The 12,892-nt window shown below is 39.5% G+C and overlaps 1 protein-coding gene across 10 annotated transcripts in view; it reads right to left on the bottom strand.

The window, feature by feature from the left end:
- Positions 1-12,892, bottom strand: part of robo1 (roundabout, axon guidance receptor, homolog 1 (Drosophila)) — a 262,707-nt gene that overhangs the window by 186,868 nt on the left and 62,947 nt on the right. For 9 of the 10 annotated variants that reach the window (XM_047161471.2, XM_053687578.1, XM_053687579.1 and 6 more), the window contains exon 2: positions 2,012-2,098. The exons of the other annotated variant lie outside the window; for it this stretch is intronic. In XM_047161471.2, the coding sequence (XP_047017427.1) occupies positions 2,012-2,098 (87 nt within the window). The remainder of the gene's footprint in view (positions 1-2,011; positions 2,099-12,892) is intronic. 10 annotated transcript variants of the gene reach the window in all.

The following is a 12,892-nucleotide window of genomic DNA, read 5'->3' as shown; positions in this document are numbered from 1 at the left end:
CTTAGCGTCCTCTCACCCATGCTAATCACGACAACAACAATTACAGAACAGGTTTTCAGGGCTCTTCAGTGCACCGAGCAGGATGGTCCTGAATAATCAGACTTGTGTACTGCTGATCTCTCTTCCACTCCAGACCCTTTTTGACGGAATTAACCCGGTGTGACGATGAGAGTGCCGTCGGTGGACGTGATTAAGCTCCAAGGTCAGTGGGGTGAATAGAGATTGGATGGGGAATAAGAAGCAGAAAGCGTCAGCGCACTCTCAAGCAAGGTAATTACATCTCGAGTGAGACGGAGCCTAAAGGCAGGGCACGCGCTTGCCGTGTCTTTGGGTTTAGAGTGAAAATGAGAGCATTACGAAGGCACGCTCTGAAGATACACTCGATTGTACGCAAGTGGCCCACATCCGCTCTGAGAGGGAGAAACCGTTTAAGCAGAAACATCGAGGATTTGAGGTTGGAAAGCTGCGGGCAGCTAATAACAGCGAACAGAAAGCACACCGCTCCGGTAATAAAGACCAGGAAGGAAAATGAACTCGGTTGTGAGGTCAGGATTCAAGGCCACGACTCAAAACTCTAACCAGATTTAATAACACAGCCTTCAGTTTGACCCCATCGAAAGCGCTTAATGAAGCGATAAAGTGTTTTACAAATACAGATATGAATAAAAGAAGCACTGTTCTTTTTCTTGCTTGAAGAAAACTTGCCAGAATGGTTCACAGGGAATGATTGAGATGAGAGGTGTGCATGAGCAGGAGGATTTTACTTTCATGTGGGCGTGAGATATGAAGCTCAGGGGACAAACAAAGACCATGAGAGAATATATAGGTGCCATGTGGTGTGTTTGCTGCATCCTTATCTTGAATTAGTCTACTAGTTTGCTAATATTTTCAGAAATACTCTATAACCTGGCATTTCTATCTCTTGTTTCTTTGTTTTTTCCCCTCAAGGGAACATGATATATTAAGAGCCAGAGGGAGGGGGTGTAAACTTTTGAACAGGATGATCAGTGTAACTTGTCATTATTTTGTTTAAAGATCTTTTTAGTATCGCCCTTCAGACGCTAAGTAAGACAGTTACATGTCTCCCAGAAGACAAAATAATAACAATTTACACCGATCATCCTGTTCAAAAGTTTACCCCCCCCCCCCCCCACCACCCAGCTCTTAACGTATCGTGTCGCCTTCTTGATAATCAGTGAATGTTTGCACCTTGTGTAATAGTCGTGTACGAGTCCCTCAGTCGTCCTCAGTGTGAAAAGATGGATCCGAGCATCATACAGACGCTGCTGGAAAGGGGTCAAATATGCAGAAGATGCTGGAAAAGTAAAGAATGTGCAGGACCTGGAGGATTTTTCTGAAGAACAGTGGGCAGTTTAAGTGCTCAGGACAAACAAGAGACTCGTGAACGACTATCACAAAACATAGACACATCATGCCGTGGATCATCCAGAGTATTAATAATCAAGGGTGCGTAAACTTTTGAACGGGGTAATTTTAATAAATTCAGCTATTACCTTGTCTTGTGGACTATATGTAAACATCTGTTATGTGAAATAGCTTCTTCAGGACAGAACTAAATAAAAAACTCAATGATATCGTGATACTGACGAAGACATTAATAATAAATGTCCTTAATGACGTCATGCCATTTGTACGAAAGTCCAGAAAGGCCATGAGTTATTTTTTTTTTTTTACTGTTATCTCGAGATCACACCTTATTTTCCTTGTGAGCTTGCAAGCAGTAGCATACTAGCATTACGTCGTCATGCCCAGTGACTGTAACGATACCAAGATAAGAGCACAGAGAAATATTGATGACTCACTGCCTTTCTGAACTTCTGTACATTAGAATGGATGCTAGTTATCTATATTTGTGTATTTCCTAACTCTGTGCTAAAACAAAACCCTGCTACTTTTGACCGTGTTACTTGTTTAAGTGTGAAGTATAACCCGAGCAGCACAAACGCAGACGGACACCAGAGATGAAGAGAAGAAGCAGCGGTAACAGTACCTGTGTAGGCCAGGGTGTTGTCTTCATCGTGTCCTGAGGCGGGGGCCGGAGTGACCCCTTCCTTATCCGCCTCTGCAGTGCCCGAGTCTGTTGGGAGTAACACAGGGACTAAGATTTGCAGAGAAGAGCGAGGGCTAAGAATCAGACTCCAGAAAAGAAGTCCGTTAAGGAGCCCGCATCTATGGGTCCACATTGTCATAATCGAGGACAACTCAGGACAGTGACGCGACAGGTCAGTAACGGACAGATCGAATCAAACATGTGCTACTGATCCATAAAGATGGAATCGGGATCCTTGGGTGGGTATGGCAGAGAAATGATAGTGTCTCTCAAACATGTAGAGTCTATATTTCCGTCCCAGACTCTTCCAGAGAGCATATGGGCAGAACCCAGACCACCCACTCCAAACACACCCACACATCGACTGTCACACGTCCTATTTAGTCTTAAATACACTCGTTGACCAGAGACACACCCCAATCAAGGCTTGTCACACTGTCTGCCTAATAGACTGACAGTCTTTTCCCAGGCAGGGCCGGTTGCAGAGCAGGGAGGGGAGGGTGGGGTCGCTTGCCCCCTTTGAAGGCTAAATGTGGGATAAATCAGACCGAGCCATGCCCACTTCCATTGTGGCCCACTGACAGGAGGTTAATTTGGGCCAGCACGGAGGGAGTGGAAGGAAAAGTGAGCCAGCTGATTCACCAGTCTGTCAGAAGGAAGGCTGGCATCGGTGACGGGATAAACGGCAGACAGACAGAGAGCACATAATGCTCAGTGAAGCGTGCGGTCAGCACTATGAGCACTGTTGATGCTAAATGCTAATTGTGATTGTAATAAGGTGGCTGGCATGAGGATGAGAAGTAGGCATGTGCCAGCTTCTGACCTCAACAGACTACAATCTGTCCCGGAGTTCATATGAGCTTTATTCCTGATCTGTTTCCGTGGAACCCGATATCTGGGGACCACCACGGATGTGCGGGACACAACTACATAACATATACAGGCATCACATATGTGTTGAAGCCTGGGAAAACCCTTTACAGTACATGGTGAATGTTTTTAATTTTTTTTTACGTGTTGAACCACACTGTGTATACTGAAAGCTACAGTTTTTCCTGAACTGAAATGTTGCACAAAATAACGTTCTGGCATTTTGAAGTGAAACGGGAGAAAATTGCATTTAAAGACCCCCATTCTGACTGCGGCGCAGGAGCAGCAATAGTTGATATCGATAGGAATCACTAACCCGGGTGCCTGGGAAAAGCAGCTTTAGTGCCTGGGCTATTCGGGGGATTTTTTTTATTCATAATTACCTGGCAGACAAGTTGGTTCAACAGCAAGAGAAAGAATAAAATTCAACGTTATACTGACTTTGGGACATAAACCTTTACAGTTGATACGTATGTTTAAACGTAATGCGAATAAAATCTCTGAAACGCATATAAAAAAACTTGTGTACTCAACTGAGGTGGATAATTTTTTGAATTCGATTTACCAGATAAATACCTGGATGCGCAGTTTAAAAAAAAGTCATGTGACTTCGCCTCAACAAATCATGTGACTGGATAATTGGTTCAGAAATGTAAAAATGCCGCAGAGCAACAACCTCCATTTGTATTGATACTTTGCGCCAGCTTCACCACAAGTGACGATTTTGTTCTCTTGAACATGTGGGATGGAAACCGTGCTTTATTCGCAAATATTTAATGCGATATTCCGATTTAAATTCGCAACTTGGATGAAAACATAGCTAGATACAGTATCGCTCCTGCGTCCTACACATATCAAGAGAAAAAACACTAGCTAGACCAAAGCTCATACAGCCCAAATACACACCAACAACATGTTAAACGACTACACAGCGTTGTTCTTCTCTGGAAATGAATTTAGTTTAGCTAGTTAGTATTATTAACTAGCTAAATAGCTGTACGTTGGTACATTATATTAGCTATTACATTTTAGCCTTGTCAGTTAGGTTTCTGGGCAATTAAGACTCGGGACTGGGCAGCAGATTGGAGTTATAAACCTCAGTCATTAAATAAAGCAGATTTGGGATATAACCCTGACTTCAAGTTCACCCAGAATTCAGCCACAGCGCCTTCTGAAGGATTTTCCCAGACCACCACACACAATGACAACCCATCTTTATTTAATTACTAAGCATTTCCTGTAAGTAGTGAATATAGAGGTTATTTGGTCTCATTAGCAGCTTAGTGTTTCAGCTAATGTATTTTGCTTCTCCTGAACTGTCTCTGACTACAGTATGTGCATGCTATTGATGATCAGGAAAAAGATCAACTGCTACTAGTGTGCACTAAACGACAGGACGTGTGAATTGAATTTGTTTAAAATGTTTAAAAAGACGATGTTTATTTCGTACTCTAAAGTTCTACACATTTCAACCTAAGCACATGTGTTAATAAAATGAAAAGACATACAATGTGACCGAAAGTTTGCGGACACCCGACCATCACTCCCATATGTGCTTGCTGAACATCCCAGTCCAGATTTATTCCCCCTTGGCTGTTATAATGACCCCCACTCTTCTCACCATTAGGTTTGGGCTGCTTAGTTCCAGTGAAGGGAAATTGTAATGTTACCGCATACAAACCTTCTATACATTCGTGGGCTTAACACTATGTGGCAACAGTTTGGAGAAGAACCACATATGGATGTGATGTGCTCAGGTGTCCACATACTTTTGGCCGTATAATGTAGGTGGTTTATTTCAAACAAAATATTTTAAAATCGACCAATTAATTTGGAAAATGTAGGTAGAAAGGTCAGAAATAACAAGCTTTTTAATGGCTCAATAAATAAATAAACATAGTGGCTCATATTTGCCTAATGGGGTTAATAGTGATAATAGAGCAGTGTGTGGCGTGTTATCATGAGATGGTCTGGTTGTTGTTTTTTAAACATGAGACGGCGTCCATGGCTGCAATCGCAACAGTAAAAGCAACACCAAAAAAATATGCATTTTTATTACTTGAACAGAAATACAGTGCTGTAACTAACTTTACTGCATAACTAATCAGAGAGATGGCACACAAGGATATTACTTTTTGTACAAGAACACATCATAAAACTGTCTGTTTGTGCACTGACACCATTATATGTATGATATTGCGTCACATTATAAACATTATTACACACTTTCTATCACTGAGGTAGTCATGGTCCTTGGTGGCAGGAGAATAAACCACGTTGCTATAGTGTTTTTAATACCGACACAGCGTTAACCCTTTCACGCATTGTAGTTGGTTCATTTAAAGTGGCGAAGGGAATTTAGATTAGACGTAAATCATCTATAAACCTCTCCGAGGTTCTTGTATACACTAATATACATTATGCTGAATTTTATTACTTCAGTACGTGTTGAAGTTAAGTGCTCTTCCCAATCCAACATGGCTGACAGGGACAGCAAAACAGCAAAACAGTGTTTCAGTGTGATCCGAGACGCCTCTGTATGCACATTTTCTGTACTTTCGGACAATTTTGGACTTGAAGACTTGAAGTTCTGTAGTATATTGTAGACTGATCTTTTTTCAGCGCTAATGATTTTACCCGCGTTTTACGTTTCTGTGACGTCTGCTAACGGCTAAGTCAACATTCATTTGCATGCAAGCATCCGTTTATTAATCATTTACGCCTGACAGGATTAAAATATACAAATGACTTATCAGCCGTAGTTAAAACCAGGGATGAAAGAGTACTGAAAAGTCTCAGAAAATGTAAAAGCCGAAAAGTACGCAGTTGTAGTGAGGATTTATAACACTAGCTAACCTAGTTAGCATAAAGCTGAAACTTCTATGTCTTTCTTCAAATTATTGGCTAAATTCCTCAAGGTAAAGCTGACATGACACGAGAGCGCCGTCGGACTTCCGGGGCTTGACTTCAAAAATCTGTTGCAGGTTCGCTCATGGATGTTCTGGTGTGGTACCGTTCATGCTGCTTGTGGCACCCTCCACATCTCCACCCACCACCTCCATGATTATTATAACTTGAGTTGCCGCTCAAGTATGCTGCGTGATCTGATATGATAAGCTAGGGAAAATAAACGGCCCAATCACACTGGTCGGTGGAGTCAAAAGAAGTGGAAAACAACAAACAAACTTATACAATCGGATGAGGGAAGGGGGACGGAAAAGTAGCTTACATAAAACCGTTTATAATAAAACCGTACGGATTTTAAATGACGTAACAAAGTACAATTACAGAGGAAAAATGACTTGATTGCAGTACATTTTTTACTTTACACCTATTTGACCCGAATCACAGAAATCACCCACAAAACATGGCGTTTAGTCACATGAAATGACTTTTTATTCCTCTTTTCATCCCTCACTTGGCCTACTGGGAGTCTGGTGCAGTGGCCAAGTCTTAGATGAGATCCACTTCACAGCTCTTTAACAGGTGGTGTACCCAGCTGCCCTCCAGGCCTCTCGGGCCAAAATCTGGTGTCCCCCAAATCCAAACTGCCCCATCACAACCCCCCAACTCCCCCCTCCCCTCCTTCCCCTGGCGACTCATTAAACCCGGCCATGTGCGGCGATCTGACTTCTCCGTGTGGCGCCACAAAAAGGGCCAATTCCCAATTTCTAATTTGCTTGAAAGCCGTGATCGTCCCCTAGGACGCGGACCGAATGCAGGAAGCTCATTTATTATCGATACTGACTTAAATAGGAGGCAGAGGAATGGATCAATGATGAGGCCAATTTGGATTATTACCATGTTTTATAAAATATCTTTCACACAATCAATGAGGAAGTCAGAGCTGAGGATTGATGTGGCATTTCACCAGGATGAGACTGAAGGCCTATTTGACCCAGATTAGCTTTACATGTGGAATGTGGAGTAACGTAATTATTATCGCCGTATCTCTTGGATTTGAGTCATATTCAAATCCATCATGTCAGTCATTCTTTGTCTGGAAAGCTTACGGTATATGTTATCTTCTATAAACCCTGTGTGTATGCATATATACATAATCATTACAAACATCACTCAGCGACATTACTTAACCAAAATATTATCCTGTCCAAATAGTACATTAGTGTGATTCCTGGGAAACTATCAGGAGTGTGAACAGAAGTCAACAGTAGTCAGCGTTCCTCACCTTCTCATATTACTATTACTACTGCATTGCAGATTTGTTCGTAAGGCACGCATCCCTTTCAGGTGAACGCGGTGCTGAAGCCCTGCTCGGCTGCACTGGGGGCTTTGTGTGTCCCTGTGGATGTGATTAGCTGCAGCTTCACAGCATGGAACTGGAGGGAGGATTATGTGCATGCACTCAGGCATCATGACGAGAGGCTGCACTGAGAAAGGGCTCTCTGTGGGATATCAGAGTAGTACAGAGAGCGTGGCGTAAGTGAACGGGGGAGGAGGGGATACTGACCCTGACTCTGATACTAACACTGACTCTGATATTATTATGGAATCTCAAATGGAGTCTGATACTAATACTGACTCTGATACTGACACGGACTCTGATACTAACACTGACTCTGATATTAATACCAACTCTGATACTAACACTGACTCTGATATTAATACCAACTCTGATACTAACACTGACTCTGATATTAATATGGACTCTCAAATGGAGTCTGATACTAATACTGACTCTGATACTGACACGGACTCTGATACTAACACTGAGTCTGATATTAACATGGACTCTCAAATGGAGTCTGATACTAATACCGAATTTGATACTAACACTGACTCTGATATTAATATGGACTCTGATATTATTATGGACTCTCAAATGGAGTCTGATACTAATACTGACTCTGATACTTACACGGACTCTGATATTAATACCGACTCTGATACTAACACTGACTCTGATTTTAATACCAACTCTGATATTAACACTGACTCTGATATTAATATGGACTCTCAAATGGAGTCTGATACTAATATTGACTCTGATACTGACACGGACTCTGATACTAACACTGACTCTGATACTAATACCGACTCTGATACTAACACTGACTCTGATATTAATATGGACTCTCAAATGGAGTCTGATACTAATATTGACTCTGATACTAACACTGACTCTGATATTAATATGGACTCTGATATTAATATGGACTCTCAAATGGAGTCTGATACTAATATTGACTCTGATACTAACACTGACTCTAATACTAACACTGACTCAGATACTAATACCGACTCCGATACTGACACAGGCTTTGATACTGATACCGACTCTGATACTAATACTAACTCTGATACTAATACCTACTCTGGAAGCGATCAGGAAGCAATGTGTTCCTTAGACGTTCCACAACGTTATAAGTAACTATAAATGGATAAATAGTATGACATACTACTTTGTAAATAATAAAGATTGTACTCGTTGTCAAATTGCTGTGGTATAACAGGAGTAAAACACTTCAGGATGTGCTGGTATAGGAAAATAATCAACATCAGGATGGTTAGAGTAACTCCGCTTCATCGCCGTTGATCATTTTCCTCAAACAGCACAATAACAATGCGTTCGGCGTTCCTCAATAATCAGACGGTCTCGAAGGACATGTCCCAGAATGAATAAAAACGTAATGATTGCTAATGTTGTTGTGACTGAACGCTTTAGTCACAGTTTACTCAGCACAGTGTCAGATGAAACTCAGATGATATAAATCTAATCAGATTAAGAAAGTAAATGGGAGTCGAACTCTCTCACAGTGAACATCATCTCCATCTCATCATCATTCACTCAGAGGAGCTGGACAGCAGATTAGCAGAATATAGAAAGGTAATGACGCTACTTCCTGCGCTAATTAGGTTTAGTGTAGCATATCGGTCTGATTTGCAGGACCCAGTGTCCCCCAATCTGATTAACTGCCTCAGATGCCAATGTGTTACAGAAACAGAAAAACAGAAAGGGATCAAACTGCGCCAGGCTGGAACGCTCGCATCGAACACATGATGTTTTTACTGATATAAATCATTAAAGAGAGATACACACATACTGACAAGCACTGCTCATATACAACAACAAGTATTGTTCTTGTTGTTGTTGTTGTTTATAGAGGAGTGGTTTTTATTTGTTTGTTTGTTTGTTTGTCCGTTTGTTAGAATTATATTTAAAGCATCAACTTGAAACTTCTGAAAAAGATATGAAAAGGTTTTTTTTTTTTTTTAAAGGACCAAAGACAATTAAATAAAAGGAGGAAGGAAAGAAAGAAAGAAAGAAAGAAAGAAAAAGGGATAAAGGAAGAAGGAAGGAAAGAAAAGGGGAGAAAGAAAGAGATACAAAGAAATAAAGAAAAAGGAAAAGAGAAAGAAAGAAAGAAAGAAAGAAAGAAAGAAAGAAAGAAAAAGGAAAATAAAGAATTGAAAAATGGATAAAGAAAGACGGAAAGAAAGAAAGAAATAAAGAAAAAGGAAATGAGAAAGAAAGAAAGAAAGAAAGAAAGAAAGAAAGAAAGAAAGAAAGAAAAGGGGAAAAGAAAGAAATAAAGAAAAAGGAAATAAGAAAGAAAGAAAAGGGATAAAGAAAGAAAGAAAGAAAAACAAAAAAGAGAAAGAAAGAAATAAACAAAGAAACAAAGACTAATTCAGACCAATTCAGACTAACTCAGATCAACTCAGTCCAACTCAGACTAACTCAGACCAACTCAGACCAATTCAGACCAACTCAGACCAACTCAGACTAACTCAGACCAACTCAGACCAACTCAGACCAACTCAGACCAACTCAGACTAACTCAGACCAACTCAGACCAACTCAGACCAACTCAGACCAACTCAGACTAACTCAGACCAACTCAGACCAACTCAGACCAACTCAGACTAACTCAGACCAACTCAGACCAACTCAGACTAACTCAGACCAACTCAGACCAACTCAGACCAACTCAGACCAACTCAGACCAACTCAGACCAACTCAGACTAATTCAGACCAACTCAGACTAACTCAGACCAACTCAGACTAATTCAGACCAACTCAGACTAACTCAGACCAACTCAGACCAACTCAGACCAACTCAGACTAACTCAGACTAACTCAGACTAATTCAGACTAATTCAGACTAATTCAGACCAACTCAGACCAACTCAGACTAACTCAGACCAACTCAGACTAACTCACCACTGTGGGCTTGCAGCCAAAGCCAACACACTTTATCCCTCACACCGTCGTGTACATAATTTATTACAGTAATGCACTGTTATTAACACCCATTACACAGAACATCCCATAATAATAACACGCCCTGTTGATTGATGACATTTCTACATTTAACTGCGTTCTTTGGCCACTCGCAATGATGAGTTTATTTCACTTCACTCCAGCAGGATGTCTGTGGTGTGATTTACTGACTGAAGCAATTAGAAATGCATTTCAGCAAGCTGGTAAAAGTTAACACAGAAGATGATTATTGTCCTGTAACTGCACATATTTGAATTCTTTTCGAACAATTTCTGAAAATACTTATTTATTTGCTTGTTTGTTTGCTTACTTGTTTGTTTTCTTGTGATGATGCGCACAAAAGGGGGAAATACTAGTTTTTATCCCCGCCTCCACTCAAAATCCATGGGCAATGCAAACTATTGCACTCAACTATACTGACTAGACTTGAGCAATGTCAGCCTGGTCAATGCTACTGAAGGAGAACTAGTCTGTAGGAAATCTCCACTGTCCTGGAAGAATCTGCTCCCCCATTTAGAACAGATGAAAGATAAACAGATAAAAGCGTGACTATAAGCTGCATCCAGCACTGGAGTATTCTCCATCCCCACGCTGTGGTGTGAAAATAAATCCTCCTCCCTGAACACAGGAAAGAAAACAAAAGGCGGAATGAGTTTCTCCAGCTCCCTCTTTCCGCCCTCCCACTCCGTCTCATACGCCACATAACTTTTATTTATCAGTGACAATGAGGAGCTGAAGGACATCAGATCGCTGAAGCCCCGACGACGGCGCTGCCATCTGCTAGAAGCTTCCCGGTGGAAGAGAGGAAAATACAAAACATCACTACAAACGAGAAAGACGCTGGAGCTAGAGAACGGTCATGCTTAGAGTAATTCATTTGTCTGTCCGACACGCTAAATCTGCTCGTCCTAAACCAAGAAAAAAATCAACTGAAAGAGAAGAGGAAAAAATTTACATACATACATACATAAATAGATAGATAGATAGATAGATAGATAGATAGATAGATAGATAGACAAATAGATAGATAGATAGATAGATAGATAGATAGATAGATAGATAGATAGATAGACAGATAGACAAATAGACAGATAGATAGATCGATAGATAGATAGATAGACAGATAGATGGACAGATAAATAGACAGATAGATAGATTGATAGATAGATATATAGATAGATGGACAGATAGATAGATAGATAGATAGATAGATAGATCGATAGATAGATAGACAGATAGATGGACAGATAGATAGATAGATAGATAGATAGACAGATAGATGGACAGATAGATATATAGATAGATAGATAGATAGATAGATAGATAGATAGATAGATAGACATAAATAGATAGATAGATAGACAGATAGATAGACAGATAAATAGACAGATAGATAGACAGATAGATAGATAGATAGATAGATAGATAGATAGATAGATAGATAGATAGATAGATAGACAGATATCTATAGATAGATAGATAGATAGATAGATAGATAGATAGATAGATAGACAGATAAATAGATAGATAGATAGATAGATAGATAGATAGACAGATAGATAGATAGACAGATATATAGATAGATAGATAGATAGACATATAGATAGATAGATAGATAGATAGATAGATAGATAGATAGATAGATAGATAGATAGATAGATAGATAAGTGGGGTGATTTTAATTTATTTTACTTCATTTGTTAAAAACTATATTTAAAACATCAACTTGAAAACTACCAGGGTATGAAAAGGGTTTTCAAAAAGAACAATAAACAAACAAACAAATTAATAACGAACAAATCATTTTTTTTTTTTTTATGTTATATCCAAAATATAGCAAACGTGTGGGTGGTTGTTTACATATTTATTATTTTTGAACTTGTTTGTTGGTTAAAAACAAATGCTTATACAAATACTTGTTTGTTTCTTTAAAAAATCTATTTAAAACATCAACTTGAAAACTACCAGGATGTGAAAAGGGCTTAAAAAAAAAAAAGACAGACAGACAAACAAACAAATAGACAAACAAATAAACAAACAAAAAAAGTGATTCATGGGTGATGTGGAAAAATAAATAAACGAATAAATAAATACACGAATAAATACAATTTTATGTGATAATGGAAAATAAATAATCAAACAAACTCAAATAATTAATTAATATGTTTGTTTGTTTGTTTATTCATTTTCCATTATCATGTAACATTGTATTTATTTATCTAATAATGATCAATAATAATTTCTTTATTTAATTAATAATGGATATGTGGGGTTTCAAAACAGCACCTGATTGAATGAATGAACAGATAGAGAGATAGACAGACAGACAGACAGACAGACAGACAGATAGATAAACAGATAGCCAATAAGTGGCCATGTTGAAGAGAGAGAAAAGAAAGAAAGAAAGAAACCTGGAGCACGGTCATGCTTACCAGGACTCCGAGCGTAATTCGCTTGGGAGTTTGACACGCTAAATCTGCTCAGTTGTAAATTAAAATAGTCCGTGGCACATTTCTGCTACATTCGCATGTTAAAGGGGGAAAAACCACATAAAAGCATCAAACATCTGGCACTAACGTGTTGCGTCTAACCCCGGACTGCTGAAAAAATCCTGGGTGTTTTTCACCTCGTGACCTCCTACCACAGCGTCCTACATCCTCCAGAAGTTCTGATTTAATAAATCTACTCACAAATCTGTTTATTA

The sequence above is a fragment of the Ictalurus punctatus genome, chromosome 17, assembly GCF_001660625.3.
Source record: "Ictalurus punctatus breed USDA103 chromosome 17, Coco_2.0, whole genome shotgun sequence".
In the NCBI taxonomy this organism is placed as follows: domain Eukaryota; kingdom Metazoa; phylum Chordata; class Actinopteri; order Siluriformes; family Ictaluridae; genus Ictalurus; species Ictalurus punctatus.
This window is presented reverse-complemented; position numbering and strand designations above follow the sequence as displayed.